General features: G+C 51.1%; 1 protein-coding gene across 3 annotated transcripts in view; it reads right to left on the reverse strand.

The window, feature by feature from the left end:
• Positions 1–9,458: 9,458 nt before the first annotated feature.
• Positions 9,459–18,665, reverse strand: part of TBC1D22A (TBC1 domain family member 22A) — a 408,925-nt gene continuing 399,718 nt past the window's right edge. Inside the window, exon 13 of one of the 3 annotated variants that reach the window (XM_025398760.1) lies at positions 9,459–11,525. In XM_025398760.1, the coding sequence (XP_025254545.1) occupies positions 11,397–11,525 (129 nt within the window). In that variant the 3' untranslated portion in view covers positions 9,459–11,396. The remainder of the gene's footprint in view (positions 11,526–18,665) is intronic. The other 2 variants (XM_025398761.1, XM_025398762.1) reach the window with 2 other exon arrangements.

Here is an 18,665-nt window from a genome sequence, read left to right on the forward strand (position 1 = left end):
CCATTACAGAATCATACAGAGCAGCTTCACTGCCCTAAAAATCCTCTGCACTCTGCCTATTCATCCCACTACCCTCAGCCCCTAGAAACCTGATGTATTTACTGTCTCCGTGGTTGTCCTTTCTCCAGAATGTCATATACTCGAAGTCCTAGTGTGTAGCCTTTTCAGATTGGCTTCTTTCACTTAGCTGTGTGCATTAAAATTTCCTTCCTGTGTTTTCTTTTTTTTTTTTTTGAGACGGAGTCTCGCTCTGTCGCCCAGGTTGGCGTGCAGTGGCCGGATCTCAGCTCACTGCAAGCTCCGCCTCCCGGGTTCACGCCATTCTCCTGCCTCAGCCTCCCAAGTAGCTGGGACTACAGGCGCCCGCCACCTCGCCCGGCTAGTGTTTTGTATTTTTTAGTAGAGACGGGGTTTCACCAGGTTAGCCAGGATGGTCTCGATCTCCTGACCTTGTGATCTGCCCATCTCGGCCTCCCAAAGTGCTGGGATTACAGGCTTGAGCCACCACGCCCGGCCTCCTTCCTGTCTTTTCATGGCTTCATAGATCATTTCTTTGTTATCACTAAACAATATCCCATTGCATGGGCATATCGTAGTTTGTTTATTCACTTATTGAAAGACATTTTTGTTGCTTCCAGGTTCGGACAATCATAAGAAAACATTCATTTGTAGTTTTTTGTGTTTGAACATTTTCGACTCAATGGGGTAAATATCTAGAAGCATGACTGCTGGATTATATGGTAAGACTACAATTAGCTTTAGAAGAAACGGCCACACTGTCTTCCAAAGTGGCTGCACCATTTTGCATTCCCACCAGCAAATGCGTGAGAGTTCCTGTTGCTCCACATCCTCATCAGTAGTTGGTGTAGTCAGTGTTTTGGATTTTGGCCATTTTATTTTTTTAAATTTTGCAACTTAAAAAAAATTGTGGGTACATACGTGTATATATTTATGGGGTACATAAGATGTTTTGATACAGGCATGCCATGTGAACTAAGCACATCATGGAGAATGGGTGTCCACCCCTCAAGCATTTATCCTTTGAGTTACAAACAATCCAATTACATTATTTTAAAATATACAATTGTTATTATTGACTATAGTCACCATGTTGTGCTATCAAATACTAGGTCGTGTTCATTCTTCCTATTTTTTTATACCTATTAACCATCCCCACCTCTCCACACAACCCTCCACTACCATTTCCAGCCTCTGGTGATCATCCATCTGTTCTGTATGTCCACTGGTTCAACTGTTCTGATTTTTAGATCCCACAAAAAAAGTAAGAACATGCGATGTTTGTCTTTCTGTTCCAGGATTATTTCACTTAACATAATGACCTCCAGTTCCATCCATGTTGTTGCAAATGACGGGATATCATGCTTTTTTATGGCTGAATAGTACTTCATTGTGTATATGTACCATATTTCCTTTATCCATTCATCTGTTGATGGGCAGACACTTAAGACGGCTTCCAAATCTTGGCTATTGTAAACAGTGCTGCAATAAACATAGGAGTGCAGATATCTCTTCCATATACTGATTTCCCTTCTTTTGGGGGTATATATATATCTTATGATATATATACACATATGATATACATATATAAATATATATGATATATATGATACATATGATATATAAATATATATGATATATATGATATAAATATATATGATATATATATATCAGTAGGATTGCTGGATCATATGGTAGCTCAATTTTTAGTTTTTTGAGGAACTTCCAAGCTGTTCTCCATAGTGACTGTAGTAAATTACATTCCTACCAACAGTGTACAAGAGTTCCCTTTTCTCCACATCCTTACCAGCATTTGTTATTGCCTGTCCCTTGGATATAAGCCATTTTAACTGGGATAAGATGATATCTCATTGTATTAATAGTTTGATTTGCATTTCTCTGATGATCAGTGATGTTAAGCACCTTTTCATAAGCCTGTTTGACATTTGTATGGCTTCTTTTGAGAAATGTATATTCAAATCTTTTCCCATTTTTGATCAGATCATTATTTTTTTCCTGTACAGTTGTTTGAGCTCCTTATACATTCTGGTTATTAATCCCTTGTCAGAGGAGTAGTTTGCAAATATTTTCTCCCATTCTGTGAATCGTTTCTTCACTTTATTGGTCGTTTGCTGTGCAGAAGCTTTTTAACTAACGTGATCTCGTTTGTCCATGTTTGCTTTGGTTGTCTGTGCTTTTGGGGTAGTATTCAAGAAATCTTTGCCCAGACCAATGTCCTGGAGATGTTCCCCAATGTTCTCCTGTAGTAGTTTCATAGTTTGAGGTCTTAGATTTAAGACTTATTTTCATTTTTTATTTTTGTATATGGCAAGAGATACAGGTCTAGTTTCATTCTTTTGTATATGGAGATCCAGTTTTCCCAGCACCATGTATTGAAGAGACTATCTTTTCCCCAGTGTCCATTTTTGGCACCTTGGTCAAAAATGATTTCACTGTAGGTGTGTGGATTTGTTTCTGGGTTCTCTGTTCTGTTCCATTGGTCTATGTGTCTGTTTTTATGTCAGTGCCCTGCTGTTTTGGTTACTATAGCTCTGCAGTATAATTTGAAGTCAGGTAATGTGATTCCTCCTGTTCTGTTGTTTTCACTTAGGCTAGCTTTAGCTATTCTGGGTCTTTGTGATTCCATATAAATTTTAGGATTGTTTTTTCTATTTCTGTGGAGAATGTCTTTGGTATTTTGGTAGGGATTGTATTGAATCTGTAGACTGCTTTGGGTAATATGGACATTTTACCAATCTTTATTCTTCCAATCCATGAACATGGAATATTTTTTCGTTTATTGGTGTCCTCTTCAATTTCCTTCATCAGCGTTTTAGAGTTTTCATTATACAGATTTTTCACTTATTTGGTTAAGTTCACTCCTAGGTATTTAATTTTGCATGGCCATGATAAATTAGATTACTTTTTAAATTTTTTTTCACATTGTTTGCTGTTGGCATATAGAAATGCTATTTATTTTTGTATGATGATTTGTATCTTGCAACTGTACTGAATTTGTTTACCAGTTCTAACAGTTTCCTTGTGAAGTCTTTAGGTTTTTCCAAATATGAGATCATATCATCAACAAATAAGGAAAATTTGACTGCTTCCTTTCCAATTTGGATATTCTTTATATATTTCTCTTATCTGACTGCTCTAGCTAGGACTTCAGTATACTATGTTGAATAACAGTGGTGACAGTGGGCATCCTTGTCATGTTCCAGATCTTAGAGGAAAGGCTTTCAGTTGTTCCCCATTCAGTATGATACTTGCTGTGGGTCTGTAGTATATGGCTTTTATTATGTTGAGGTATATTCCTTCCATATCCATTTTTTTTTTTTTGGCAGGTTTTGATTATGAAAAAATGTTGAATTTTATCAAACACTTTTTCAGCTCCAAGAGTCAAGTCCTAGAATTGGGGACTCAAAGAGCCCACCTGATGCTTTAACTCCCTGTGGCAGTGTTGGTACCTAAAGCCAGCAAGTCTCAGAGGCTCACTAAGGCCCTGGATACAGTACCTGGGTATCACTGCTGGTTATTCAGGGCCCAAGGGCTCTTCAGTTAGCAAGTGATGAATGTTGACAGGATTGGGTCCTTTCCTTCAAGGCAGTGGATTCTCTTCTGGTCTAGGGTGTGTCTGATTTTTGACTCTTACAAAGGTGTTTTTGCAGTGTAGACAGTTGTTAACTTGGCATCCTTGTGTGAGGGGACGATTGCTTGGTGGAGATTTCTATTCTGCCACCTTGCTCTGCCTCTCCTGCTTATATCAGATTTTGGCCATCCCGTGTGTAGTGGTATTTCATTGTTGAGTGTATTTTGCAATACGCTGAGCATATTTTTGTATGTTTATTTGCTATCTGTGTATCTTCCTGGGTGAGGTGTCCAGATATTTTGCCCATTTTAAGATTGGGCCGTTTTTTATTGAGTTTTAAGAGTTCTTTTTAAATTTTAGATGGCAGTTCTTTATCAAGTATGTCTTTTGCAATTATTTTCCCCCACTCTGTGGCTTGATTTTGGTTCTCCTGATGCTTATAATATTTAAAATATCTCCAGCATCTGCAGTTTCACCTCCCTTCATTATTACAGTTGGATTTTAATCCTTAGGAGTTCATCTATTTGTCATTCAACAAACATTATTCGGCTCCTACTATAGACAGGTCCTGTTTCTGAATGCTGGAGATACACCAACTGCAGAACAGGCAAAGATGCTTACTCTCAAGTCTCCATTATTAGTCTTTTTCTAAAAGTAAACTTTTGTTTTTCACAGTCGTTTCCATTATTTGTGTTTATTTTCTACTCCAATAATTTTTGTTTCTATATTATTGTCTTCTTTTTAAACCTTTTTCTCATTGGTCCATCATTTTCTGCAGATGAGTTATAATTTCCCATTATACTTGTGGATAGGTCTGTATTTCCTCATCATTGTATCCATTTTTGCCTTGTTTATGCTGAGGTTAGGTTATGTTGTTATATTTATACAGGTCCATGACTGAGTGAAGCACTTTTGATCACATGAAACACCCTCTTTGTCCTTGTTAATCCTTTTCAAATGTGATTTGGGGGAATACAGATATTCCAGCCACATCTGGGGAGGTGGGTAATATTTCCCCCATATTTTTTCCATCCTTCCATTTCAAACAAAATTTTTAGTCTTGGTGTATCTCTCATCAATGGTATGTTGTTGGCTTTCATGGAGTTTTTAAAAGTATAATGTATCTCCTTTTGAATAGGTGACTATAAATTATTTATCATGATCATATCTGAACTTGCTTGGGCCCTGGTAATTAATGCTTCGTATTTACCATGCTTTTTCTTTGCTTTTTTTCCTACGTCTTTTCTTGCTTCTTAACTTTGTTTCTTCTTTTTCCCCTCTCCTGGAAGTTACACACTCCATTCCCAACGTTATCTTTAAATTTCTAAATAATTTATCAAACTTACATTTTCTAAGATATTCCAAAGGAAACCAGATGTGCAGACCTGCAGCCTCTGTTGCAAACCACTGTGGGGTGGGGAGGGCTGCAGCGATTTTGTTGACTCCTGTATTCGGCAATAATGACTGAAGAATCCCACTACTAAAAATCTATTATGGAAAAAGTACCCAGAAATGTAGACATTTATCACAGCACCATTTGCTAGAGGAAAAACATAGCAGCAACTTGATGTATAATAAAGGAATAAATTATGTTAATCCATGCAACTGCATATTATGCAGTCATTAAAATCACATTTTTGAAGAATTGTAATGATATGAGAAAATGCTTATGATCATAGCATCACACGAAATCCCAGGTTAGTCTCTTTATGTCTCTTTTGGCTGCAGCAGGAAGGAAACAGATGCTCCACCACAATGGGAGTTTTGAGAGAGGCCAGGTATGCAGCTCTGTGAGCAGCAGGGAAGGACAGATTACCCAGAGATGCAGACACACCGGTAAGAAGGGCTAGGACCGACCACACCCAGTGTGGGGGAGGAACGAGAACCATCGCCAGCCAGTGGAAATGTAAGCTGGAGAAGGTGCTTTGGAAAATCGTTTGTCACAATCTATTGGAGGGAAGGATGCACGCCCTATGGCTCTGCAATCCTGCTTGTAGGGGAGAGAAAAGCACAGAACTGGGGCACATGTCCACCGAGAGGCACGCAGATATTCAGAGGGGCATTGCTTATAATGGTCTCAAACTGGACACAATCCAAATGCCCATGAGGAGTAGAAGGGACAAATTGCAATCTAGTCATGTGATGGAAAACTTTACAGCAATGGAAAAGAAGAAACCACACTTAATACCACACAGATATTCCCACAAACAGAAAGTGGAAGCTGGGCGCGGTGGCTCACGCCTGTCATCCCAGCACTTTGGGAGGCCGAGGAGGGCGGATCACGAGGTCAGGAGATCGAGACCATCCTGGCTAACACGGTGAAACCCCGTCTCTACTAAAAATACAAAAAATTATTTGGGCGTGGTGGCGAGCGCCTGTGGTCCCAGCTACTCAGGAGGCTGAGGCAGGAGAATGGCGTGAACCCGGGAGGCGGAGCTTGCAGTGAGCCGGGATCGAGCCACTGCACTCCAGCCTGGGCGACAGAGCGAGACTCCGTCTCAAACAAAAACAAAAACAAAAAACCAGAAAGTTGAGCAAGAAGAGTTGTTCACAAAAGAGTATATATTGTATACTTCCATTCATATAATAAAAGTGTACAAATAAGCAGAACTAAAGGATGGTTTGGAAGTCAGCGGCATGTCATGCTTGGGAAAGGGGAGCACACAGGGAGCTCCAAGGTGGGCCATGTTCTATTTCTTGACCAGGGTTGTGGTTACCTGGTGTCATGAGTCCATTCTCACGCTGGTAATAAAGACATACCTGAGACTGGGTAATTTATAAAGAAGAGAGGTTTAATAGACTTACCGTTCCACGTGGCTGGGGAGGTCTTACCATCACGCTGGAAGGCAAGGAGGCATAACGTCTTGTCTTACATGGATGGCGACAGGAGAGAATGAGAGTCAAGCAAAAGGGGTTTCCCCTTATAAAACCATCAGATCTCGTGAGACTGATTCCCTACCATGAGAACAGTATGGGGGAAACCGCCCCCGTGATTCAATTATCTCCCACCAGGTCCCTTCCACCACACATGGGAATTACAGGAGCTACAATTCAAGATGAGAACTGGGTGGGGACACACCCAAACCATATCACGTGGGGTGTCTGCTTTGGGATGATTCTCCGAGGCCTAGGTTTGTGTTGTGTCTGCCCCTTCACAGCTTAAATGTAAAAACAGCAACAACGAAAAATCATTGCAAAATATTCAGAAAAAAATACAGACGAAAAGAGAGAGGGCATTCGTTTTCTCCTGCTACGTAACAGATGATCACAGCCACAGCCCAAGGTCACGCAGCCCGCCCTGGTGCAGGCAGACGGCTGGTGAATGTTGTTTCATTTCTGTGACTATTGGTGATGTGAACTTCTTATCGGTCACTTGCACCACTTTTGTGAACTGCCCATTTTCTGCGCTGTGCCCATTTTTATCCATTTCCAGGATCTCCACGTGCTGAGGCATCTGAATCTGCCTTGCCTAGGTGAACCGGCGTGTCGTTCACATTTGTCTTTGGTGACAGTGGCTGGGTCTTAGTGGTCCCTGCCATTTGCTTTGGTAGCATGTACTACAGATATATATTATTAGTCTTTTTCTATCTTGTTTTTGCCCCTGGCATCATGCTCAGAAAGCCTTTTACCATTGCCAATAACAAAAATAGCCATGCGTTTTTGAGTATTTGGGGGTGATTTTTATATTTACATCCACTTATCTGGAAGTTGAATATAATTTTTTTTCCTAAAAGAATAATCAGGTCAGGCATGATGGCTCACACCTATAATCCCAGCACTTTGGGAGGCTGAGGCAGGCAGATCATTTGAGGTCAGGAGTTCGAGACCAGCCTGACCAACATGGTGAAACCCCATCTCTACTAAAAATACCAAAAAAATTAGCCGGGTGTCATGGTGGGCACCTGTAATCCCAGCTGTTCAGGAGGCTGAGGCATGAGAATCACTTGCACCCAGGAGGCAGAGGTTGCAGTGAGCTGAGATCACGCCACTGCACTCCAGCCTGGGCCACAGAGCAAGACCCTGTCTCAAGAAATAAAAAAGTAAGAATAACCATCCTCATCTTGTCAACAAAATGGACTCCGGCTGGGTGGCTCACACAGGACCACGTAAGTGGCCGTGTGCGCTCCTGGGTGGAGGCCATCCTGTGCTGAGGACCCTCCATGCCAAGGAGCGGCAGGGTGGGTGTGGAAAGGCCTCACAGCTGAGTGGGGCCCAGCCCAAGCAGCCCGCAGCCCCGCAGGACTAAGTGCAGCACCAGAGGGAAGCCAAGGGGCTGGAGCTGAGAGAGGAGAGGAACAGTGGGCAGGGGCCGGGGAGGCCCACACCCCCAGGGGTCTGAGTCTCTGGCGAACTCCACAGGACTGCGGCCCTGAGGGCAGATCACTGGGGTCGCAGGGCAGACAAGCAGCCTCCAGCTCTGGAGGACGGCAGGGAGGCTGGTGTGCTGCAGCTTGGGATGGCACCTGTCATTCTGCAGCCTGTCCCCATGTCCTCAGTGGAGCAGGTCTGCTCAAACACAGACGGGATTCCTCCCGTTTCCATTCATCAGTGACAATGCACAGAAGCGTCCCACCTGCTAGTTCTTCCAAAAGCACAAACCACAGACTTCCCCTCTCTGACTCCCCAGGACCCCAACACTCCCCAACGTGCCTGACCTTGCCAAGGGCACAACAGTGGTGCCAGCAGGCTGAGCCTGTCCCCGGGACCTTGCCAAGGGCACAGCAGTGGTGCCAGCAGGCCGAGCCTGTCCCCGGGACCGGGCAGCGTGAGGTGCACGGGACAGCAGCCACCACAGGTCAGGGACTGATCTCAGGGCCGCTGGGCCCGGGCTACCTGCAGCAGCAGAGTGAGCATAGGCTGTGAAGACCCCAAGCTGGGCCCAAGGAGCCAACTGCTGAGCTGCGAGCTCCGGGGAACCGGGAAGGCAAATGGCAGCTGCGGGGCTGGGACCTGGAGTCAGGAGCTGAACGTCTGGTGGCTGCTGGGGACAGCCAGTCCCCGTCCTGCAGCCCACAACCCTGCAGACCACAGCCAGGCATCAGTGAGGTCAGCCCACGTGCCGGGCCACCGGGCCCAGGAAGGCAGCCACGCCTGGCTCAGCTCCGCACTGGGTTGCCACGGAGAGAGGGGAAGGCACTGCTCCCACTTTGTGGAGCCACCAGCCCACCCGTGGGGACGGGAGCGCACCCCACACCCAGGCAGTGGGCAGCACAAGGCAGTGGAAAGCCAAGTGCTGCCAAGGGAGGGTCCTGAGGGTGGAGCACCCAGGGGGGTGTGGGGTACCCGAGGGTGGGGACACAGACGGGGGTACTCAGAGGGGTGTGGCGCACCTGCAAAGCTGCCCTGAGAAACTGAGGCCCTTTGAAGGGCAAGGAGGGCATTTCAGTGTGTGGTGGGGGCGAGGCAAGCGTATCCCAGGAGAGAGGGGGTAGACCCCAGACCCTGGTGCCTCCCTTGGAACAGCCCTTTTCATGGCAGGTGCTTGACAGACGTGGCCCAAGGGGAAGTCCCTTGTGCAGGAGCCTGGCAGGGGCCAGCCTGGACCCCACACTCCCATGTTCAAGCCAGTGCAGAGCTGGGCTTTGGGGATCAGACCGGTGCCTGAGTCTTGCCCCGCCCGGGCAAGTGGCATCCTTGCACCACCTGTGCAGCTGTAACCCCATCTCCCCAAGAGGTCCTGTGGGTGGCAGCGAGACCACAGGTGCTGCTGTGCCCACGCTGGTGTGTTGTAATGGCACCACCTGGTGCGCTGCAATGGCCCTGAGCTCAGACTCTTGGCAGGGCTGGGCCAGGGTGCCCCGTCCTCGATGGGCAAGTCCTCGAATCACAGGCCAAGGCCGCGGCTTTCTCACTGATCTTTATTCCGTGTTTTTAGCACGTCACATCCAGACAGCACACCCCGAACATTCCAGATGGATCTGCTCAGACTCTAGGCCCGTGGCCAACACCCCTCGCATTCAGTCTTGGCGTTTACATGTATGTGGAGATGAAACGCACACAGGGCCGAACTCCATGGAGCATCCTATTCAAAACATAAACCACCTCAAGAAGCAGGTGAGTTGTGTCCGCAACCTTCTGGCCACACGGCATGATCCGAGCTAGAGAAGGGGATTCTCCCAGGGCTGATCTCGGCAAAGCGACCCGGGGCTTCCTGTACACGGCCATGGGGGCGGTTCTTCTTGTGACAGGATCCCCTCCCCATCTAGAAAAGGAGGCGGCAGGAGGAGGAGGCATGGCTGGTCTGAGGAACCCCTGACCCTGGGGTGTGGACAGGCAAGGCAGGCGTAAGGCGTGCCCGCATCTGATCTGAAGCAAGCCCATCCCTTTGCTGGTCTGGGAGCATCTGACGTTTGCACAGCATTTTGTGCTAATTTCCATGCTGTGTGTAATGACCCTGGATTTTTAAAACAGAAGCAGAAACACACACATCACTTATGCCTGTATGTCCCACAGTCTCCAGCAGTGTCCCAGGGCCTGGGAGAGGACACGGCTGCTCCTGAGGGACAGAGAGGCTGAGAAGTCGGTCGCCAGTGGGTCGCTGAGGACATGAGCCTGTCCTGGGATCAGAGAGGCTGTGGCTGTGGCCCTGCCCACATTCCAGGGGCCATGCGGCCTGTGACACACAGGGAATACTGGGAAGCCAGTCCCAAGGCCACTGGAGCCACAGACACAGCCCTAGCAGAGCGCTGGGCAGGGGCCGGGTCTGCGCCCTTCCACACTTAGAGCCCCAAGGAACCAGTCCACAGCGGAACCAGTCCAGGGCAGAACCGGTCCAGGGCAGAACCGGTATACAGCGGGAACCGGTCCACAGTGGGAACCAGTCACACCTCCCCCACCCCTGGCAGATCTGGACAAGGACAGCAAGCCTGGGGAGCCTCCAAAAGCTCATTCCACTTCCAGGCTGTGGTGAGAAGAGCACTGTGGTTCAGGGCTTTGATGACGGAGCCGCGACCCCCTACCCCGTCTGCCAGCCCAACATGGCCCAACAGCCTGGGTGGGTCTCCAGGGGCTCTGTCTGAGGCCAGCCCCTACCTGCATGGTGGGGCCACTTGGCCCTGGACCTCAGGGAGGTGGGGGGTTTTCTCTTGTAAAAGAGGTTCGAGGTGGAAAGTAAGGCGATGGCGAGGCCTCCCTTTGCTCCCAGCCTTTGGTCCCACGGCCTCCCAGGCACTTGGCGGGTTCGCGGGTCGGACTCCAGCCTTCAGCTTCCCAGCCACATGTAAACCAAGCAAGCAGGAAAACACACGGAGGGAAAGGGCCAGCAGCGGTGAAATATGGCTGCGAGGGGATCTCACAGCACAGAGACCCCGGGGCAGTGCAACGTCTCGGTCTAGATTTTGTCTATATTTTATTCTTTCACTCAACAGAATAGCAGTTTTGCATTTCAGAGTAGGTATGAGATGGCCACTGCCTTGTTCCGGCCCTGGAGACAGCGGGCCTCCCGAGAGGGTTGGCCTCCGAGGCTGCCCCGGACTGGGGGCTACAGGAGGCAGTCATTTGGCAAGGACACTGCAGGGAAAGGGCGAGGGGACCCCTGACCTGCCTCTGGCCGCCGAAGCCGGGGCCCTCCCCTGGCTCTCTTTGGTATCCCAGAAAACAGAGGCTGTCCCTGTCCTTGTCCGCCCTAGACCAAGCCTGGGGCCCGTCCTCGCCAGCTCCCCTGGAGGGTGCGGCCCCCTTGCAAGGCCTTCTGGCAGCCCAGGACCAGCTCACAGGGGCCTACCAGCGGCCGGGCAGGTGGGGCGCGCGCCCGGGGCAGTGTGGCCAGCTGCAGGTGGGCCCAGCCTCACTTCTTATAGTGATTAGGGGCGTCGGCGAAGGCAAACTTGAGGCGGTAGGCCTCGGCCAGCAACAGGCTGATGTCCTCGTCACCCCAGTGGGCGGTGGGCAGGTTCTGGAGAAAAAGCAGCAGCTCCTGGGGAGAAAGAGACAAGCCCAGGTGAGAGGTGACCCACAGTGGAGGGCGGGTGACCCCAGAAAACTGGAGAGAAAGAGACAAGCCCAGGTCAGAGGAGGTGACCCACAGTGGAGGGCAGGTGACCCAGGAAAACTCGCCCAGCCGGCAGCTGCTCCCTGCTCAAGCCCAGCAGGGCCCCAGGCCTCGTCCCACAGCCCCCGCCCCATCCCAGCAGCCAGGCGGGAGGCCCACTGCGCAGCTCCAGGTCTGACATCTGAGATGTCGTGGCAGGGGCTGCCCAGCGCTTCACTTAACTGAATCTCCTGCCCCTCACGGGGAGACCCAGCTCTTGGGGCCCTGTTGCAGCTTTGCAGTCTCCGCCCAGAGGCTTCCCACTCCCCTAAAGCCTGTATCAGCCCAGGAAGTACCGCAGCACCCCTGGAACTGTCACTAAGCACAGACTTCTGTGCATCAGGAGACCCCTCTGGGCAGCAGCACAGTCAGCAGGTGAAGCCCACACATGTGGAGACCACAGAATGGAGCCAGCTCAGGCCCACCCCGGGAGCCCAGGAACACAGCAAAGCCCCACCCCGCCCCTCCTCCATGCCTGCCTCGCACCAGTGGGTGGAGGTGCGGGACTCCACCAAACCCAGCTTCAGGTCCAGGTCCAACCTGGGGCCCTGGGACGATGACTCCACCCTGAGGCCCAGCTTCCTCCTCTGCAAAATGGGGCCACCATTGCCAGCCTGTCAGGGCTGCTGGACAGACTGGGAAAACACTCACACAGCCAGCAGCACAGCCAGCACTGGGTGGGCACACACTGGGTTCACTGGGCATGCTGGGCGGGCACACCGGACTCACTGGGCAGGAGCACTGGGCTCACTGGGTAGGCACACCAGGCTCACTGGGTGGGCACACTGGCCTCACTGGGAGTGCTGGGTAGGCACACTGGGCCTATGAGGCTCACTGGGCAGGTTCACTGGGCTCACCAGGCACACTGGGCAGGTGCATTTCGCGCACTGGGAGTGCTGGGCGGGCTCCTCTGGCCTGCAGCTGGGCCGTGTCTCAGCTCAGGTGGGCTATGGGGGCACTGAGTCCCACCCCCAAAAGACACACGGGGCACTGTCTCCAGAGCTCATCTGGAAGCCTGCGGACACTGGGAGATGGAGACTGACCTATGTCCACTGAGGCCAGGACGGGGAAGGAAAAGCACAGGTCCTTGGGGAACCCCCTCCACGATCACCGCCTGACAGCCCTGCCTCCCACATGACCACGCCCACATCCACAGCAGCTGGCGGCCCACCAAGGACAGGGCAGGTCTCGGGGGACCCCAACACACAGGGGGCTTGGCAGAAGTAGGGATCAGAGAGGGCTGAGTGGCCAGGACAGCCTCCTGGTGTGGGGGTTCTCAGAAGAGAAACGGGACCATCGGGTCAGGGCCAGCCCAAGCCCAGGCTCCGCATGAAGCTGGGCAGATTCCCTGAGGGAGGGGTCTACACTGCTCGGATGGCCCTGCAGGCTCTGGTCCTTGATAATTTGCCCCCGGGGGCCACCTGCAGGCTCCCCGGCTTCTCCTACCTCCCACCCCAAACGGAAGCCAGATCCTGGAAGTCAGGAAGGCGGCTGAGGAGCCCTGAGGGTGCTGGAACTGCCCTTCCCCAGATCCTAGCAGGTGACAAGGGACAGGGAGGGCCACAGGCTCAGGATGCCCATGTCACCTGCCTCGAGAAAACACAGTCCAGCAAGGCTGGCATGGAGGGGAATGGGGGGGTAGCTGGGCTCTGCAGTTCACATCCTGTCTCCTTGTCCAGGAGGTCTTGGGCAGGGGGCCTGGCTCTCCAAGCCACACTCTTCTTCATCTGGAGATAAGGATGGCAAGCTCTCTACATGGGCACAGCCAGGATAAGCTGAGCTGAGCTGTGCAGGCACCAAGCCTGGAAGATGACCCAGGCTTACATCCTGGCTGTGCCGGAGGCTGTGGTCTGCGTGTCACCAGCCCCACCCTCACTGAGGCAGGCCCCTTGACCATCCCGGAGCCACACTCTCCATTCCCGAATCAGGAGGGTTACACACCAGGACTGTCCTCTCTCCATTCCCACATCAGGAGGGTTACATACCAGGACCATCCCGTCTCCGTTCCCGCATCAGGAGGGTTACACACCAGGACTGTCCTCTCTCCAGCCCTGAATCAGGAGGGTTACACACGAGGACCGTCCCCTCTCCGTTCCCACATCAGGAGGGTTACACACCAGGACTGTCCTCTAATTGCTATTTCGCAGTTGCTGGGCTTCCACCCCCACTTCCTCAATTCCATTTCCTTTTGCATTTTGGATACTTTCAGTGGGCCTTTAAATTGAATTCAGGGAGCAAATTTCACCGGCTAAAAGTCCCCAGGGACATATCAACATCAATCTGCTGTCTTTCACCATTAGATGCAACTTATACGGACGCCAATCCAATTCTGAGCAGGTCATAAATAAATACCTTTGGTTTTATTTTTAATCCACTTCGCTTCATATTATCATGACCTCGCTCCTTGCAAGGTGAGAAGCACTACCCTCCCATTATGGTAACTCACCGACTCTACTGAACACTCAATTTCAGAATCTAATTTAGTCCCCCAGGTTCACTGGATGGAGGGAGAATAGAAATGCCCAGTTCTTCGCAGCCTGCAATGCTAAAGAAGGAAAAATCTATCTGGGTGACCTTTACGGGAGGCGAAGAACATAGCCAAACATGTCCTTAAATACAGATTTCTTTTTGAAAAAGGCTTGTCTTATTTATGCGCTAGGCCAAGCTGTCTCCTGTCTGGGAAACACGGCACATTTATTAGCCAAGAGCTGTTCTGCGTCACCCACACCAGGCAGGCGGAGGGGCCACGACGGGCGAAGCCATCCCTCAGTCACATTCAGGGACATGGCTCTCCCAGCAATGACGATGCTGCCTGTCCAGGAGGGCAGGTGGAGAGAGGCCTGCCCAGGGCCCGGCCCAGAAAACTGTAGACAGCACTTGCGTTTTTATTCTTAACTTTTCCATAAACAATTAAGGGCCACATTTGTGGATCTAAAAGTTAAAGGAAGGCTCAGCTCATGACACTGGTGCTGTAGAAGTCAAGGTCGCCTCAGGTCTCTGTAATCCATTCCCTACCCGGGTCCCTGGGGCACCCACTATCTCAACAAAGCCATAGCTGGAGGGCAGCGTGGAGTGTACCCCTCCTTTCTCCATCACCCCGTGTCCCGAGAAGCCTTCCAGCGGACGTCGAATGTCTGCGGGGCCCTTTGTAAAGGCTGTGGGGTCTATGGGCATAAAGGCTGTGGGGTCTATGGGCATAAAGGCTGTGGGGTCTATGGGCAGTGAGGGATCAAAAGCAACAACTCGCTGCATGGCCTGGAGGCTGACGGTTCTCAGGCCTGACCACACATCCATCAGCACCCAAGGAGCTCGAAAAAGCGCCCCATTGTCCTGGCCCCAACCCAAGCAACTGACCTGGACCTGGGAGGTGGGGCCTGGGGAGAGGGATGCCTTGGTCCTCAGGACGGTGGGCGACCTGGGTGTGCCCTGGACACTCTCAGACACATCATGAGAGTGGATAGAGTTGTCCACGCTTTCTGCCAGGTGGCCCCTGTTGATGTCGAGGGTTGGGGGGGCCCTGCTCACACCACCCAGGCGGAAGTGGAGCCCTGACTCACACACCACCATGCAGGCAAAGGCATCTCTCTAAAACCTCAGTGCGTGGGACACAGGGTGGAGGTGGGAAGCCAAGCTGGGATGTTTCCAACCGTTTTCCCCCATGGACCATACAGCAGTGGACGGCACTTAGACAGAAGCCGCCATGCCACTCACTCCTGCCCGGCGGGTTCCAACAGGTGAGGCTCCCGATGCCGGAGAGACCAGGTGAGGCCTCCTGATGCCGAACAGCAGATATCGCCATGGCTTTGGCTACTTCTTACCAGAAGGGTTGTATTTTTCCAGAGTCAAACGAATCCTAGTGCCATCCGTGGAGGACGCTGACCTCCCCCGTGTGCCAGGCCTTCCCAGGAAGGGTGAGACAGTGACACGCCCATGTCCTAAGGCCTCAGGCTCCAGAACAGGGGTGGGTGGGTGACTGCAGACCCTGGGCTGCCTCAAGACCCTGAGCTCCGTGCGGCTGGCCCAGGGCTGAGGCTCACGTGAGAATGGGCAGCAGTGAGGGAAGCAAGATCACTGGACCAGATGCGGGAGTGCTGGGCTGGCGCCCGCCCCCGCTGCCACCTGACCCCATGAGTACCGCAGGTGTGTCCCTGCTGTTCTCCCCAGCGTCTCCGCCACTCCACCAACAGGTCTGTGTGTCCCTGTGTCCCGAAAACTGAGCCCACAGCGCGTGCTGGGCAGTGAACGTCACAGAGTCCAATGAAGCAATTAAGAGCATGTTTGCGGGTGCCCCACAGCCACATTCAAATCCCAGTCCTGCGTTTATTAGCTACGCGACCCTGGGCAAGTCTCATAACCCTCAGTGCCTGAGTTTCCTCATCTGTAAAACGGGATAATAACAGTGATAGCGACAGGAGACAGACAAGTTCCTAGACAGACACGGACCGGTCCCCGGTGAAACCTGACCTTCAAGCCAAGGACACTTTAGAGCCTGAACACCAAACTGCCAGTTCTGGATAGAGTCCATGACTGGAGTGAGAACTTCCATCCGTCTTACCCGCTCTCTTTCAATTGGTTCCTTCTGAATGATGTCCTTTATCTAATCAAATGGTGCTTCTTCCAAGCCCACCCATGGACCAATCAGCATGCACTCCCCCATTCGAAGCCCATAAAAGCCCTGGACTCACCCTCACAGATGGCTACCCCGCCTTCAGGTCCCTTCTTGCAGCTAAGAGCTTTCTTTCTGTTGCTCAGTAAAATTCTACTCTGCCTTGGTCAGGAGTTCGAGACCAGTCTGGCCAACATAGTGAAACCCCGTCTCTACTGAAAATACAAAAAATTAGCCAGGTGTGGTGGTGTGCACCTGTAATACCAGCTACTTGGCAAAGCTGGGGCAGGAGAATCGCATGAACCCGGGAGGTGGAGGTTGCAGTGAGCCGAGATTGCGCCACTGCATTCCAGCCTGGGTGACACAGTGAGACTCTGTTCTTAAAAAAAGAAAAAAAAAAAAAAAGAATTCTACTCTGTCTTACTCTCTGGTGTCCACGTACCTTATTCCTCTTGGCCGTGGGACAAGAACCCAGAACTTGCCAAACTGTGGGAGCAAAAGAGCTATAATGCTTGCTGAGCTGTGGGCGGCAGGAGTAAAAGAGCTGGAACCCTCCCTCCCGCTCGCCGAGCTACGGGAGCAAAGAAGCTGCTGGGTGCCACTCCTTCCCACTTCCTGAACCGCTGGAGTGAAAAAGCCAGAACAATAACTCCCTTACTGGGTTGTTGAATGTGTGCAAAGTGCCCTCGACAAAGATTGAATGGCTGGCCACACCTTCCACAATGGGACTTCCAGTGCCCACGATGAGCCAGGCACATGAAGGTGCCCCGCTGTGCACACGCCTGGGTGTTACCTTTCTGTGTGTATATGCAATTTCACGGACATGCACTTGCATGAAGAACTCCAAAAGGACCATCAGTCAAAGACGAACGTGGTCATTGCTGGGAGAGAATGTGATGATTTCTTTTTCTTATCCATAGTTTCTAATCTTTTCAAAATAAACATGCATTAGCTGTATACTAAAAACAATTTTTAAAATAAAAGAAGTGCAGGGTTTGCTCTGAGATCACGCTGGAACCTCCTTGTCCTGCTGGGCAGCTGCCAGGACAGTGCCCCGCCCGGTGCTGGAGCTCTGCTTACAGGGGTAGGGAGAAGACCAGGTGCTGTGAGGCGTCCCCCACACTGCAGCCAGAGCACCTGGAGCACTGGCTCCCACTCGCACCCTGGCCCCTCTCCTCCAGCAAATGGGGCGTGAGGTCCAGGCCCTTCGTGCCAGACCTTCTCACAGGCACTGCAGGTGTTCACTGGGTGACCACACGCCCAGGGCTGCCCCATGCCAGCCACCACTCCAGGCACACACTCAGCCCACAGCCCGGCAGGGCGTACATGCGTGTGTGTGTGTGCTGGTAGGTCAGGCAACAGATGGAGAAATAAACAAGAAAAGAGACAGGGTCCAGCACTATGCAGAGAAGCGTAACGGAACCATGGGACGCAGGCTACTGCAGACTTCGCCTTCCAAGGGCCACGAGTGGTACGTCTGAAACGGGGTGGGTCTGTGCGGAATGCACTCTGGACTTTGAATATTTATTAAGAACAAAAGAATGTAAACTACTCTTTTATAATTTTTATATTGATTCTAGGTTCAAATGATAGTATTTTGGATGTGCTGGGTTAAATATGTTACTAAAACTAATGACACCTGCCTCTTTGTTTTTACGTTTCCATGTGGCTGGTGACACATTCCTTCTGGACAGCACTGTTCTAGGTATAAATCCTGCCTCCCTCCTCCGTCTGCTTCACGCCAGGGTCTGCTGGCAGCACTGACCAGTGCTTCCCTCCCCTGAACCCTCTGTGCACACAGAAGGTACTGGAAGGCTCCCCCAGGCAGGACGGGCTGTGTACACAGTGGCAAAATTCGTCAACACCTGCTCCCGGGCACAGCAGACAGCACACAGAGGTCTGCTTAAAAGCTACTCAAGTCAGAAGTTTACAAATTGCCAACATGCAAAGATGAATAAATTAATCACGATGGGGCTAAAAGGCCCATTTGCCTACTCTTGTTATTTTCTTCCCCTAACCGAGAAAGATGAAACAGGACTCACCACGGTGACATGCGAGGCGGGGAGCAGGGTTAATTGGTTTAATTTGCTTTTCCACAGCCTCCTGACACTCCGCGTGCACAGCCTGGTGAGAAACCCTAACCATTGGAGGTGCTGCGGAGTGCCCGGGTGTCTGCAGCGGGGAGGTCCTGGTGCCACCTGGGGAGACCACTGAGGACCCTGGGGTCTGGGGGACAGGGACGGGATGAGGTTTCCCAGCAGGCAGGCCCTCGGGCACTTCTCTCAACCCCTCCGTCTTTCAGGTGAGGAAACGAGGGGACAGGCTGGGCGACTTGTCCCAGGAGGCATGCAGCAAGCCTGGCACCCTTGCGGCACCCACACTGCAGTCCCACTCCCCATACCGCCGTGGGGGGCAGCGGG

This window comes from Theropithecus gelada, chromosome 10 (assembly GCF_003255815.1).
Source record: "Theropithecus gelada isolate Dixy chromosome 10, Tgel_1.0, whole genome shotgun sequence".
Classification (NCBI taxonomy): Eukaryota; Metazoa; Chordata; class Mammalia; order Primates; family Cercopithecidae; genus Theropithecus; species Theropithecus gelada.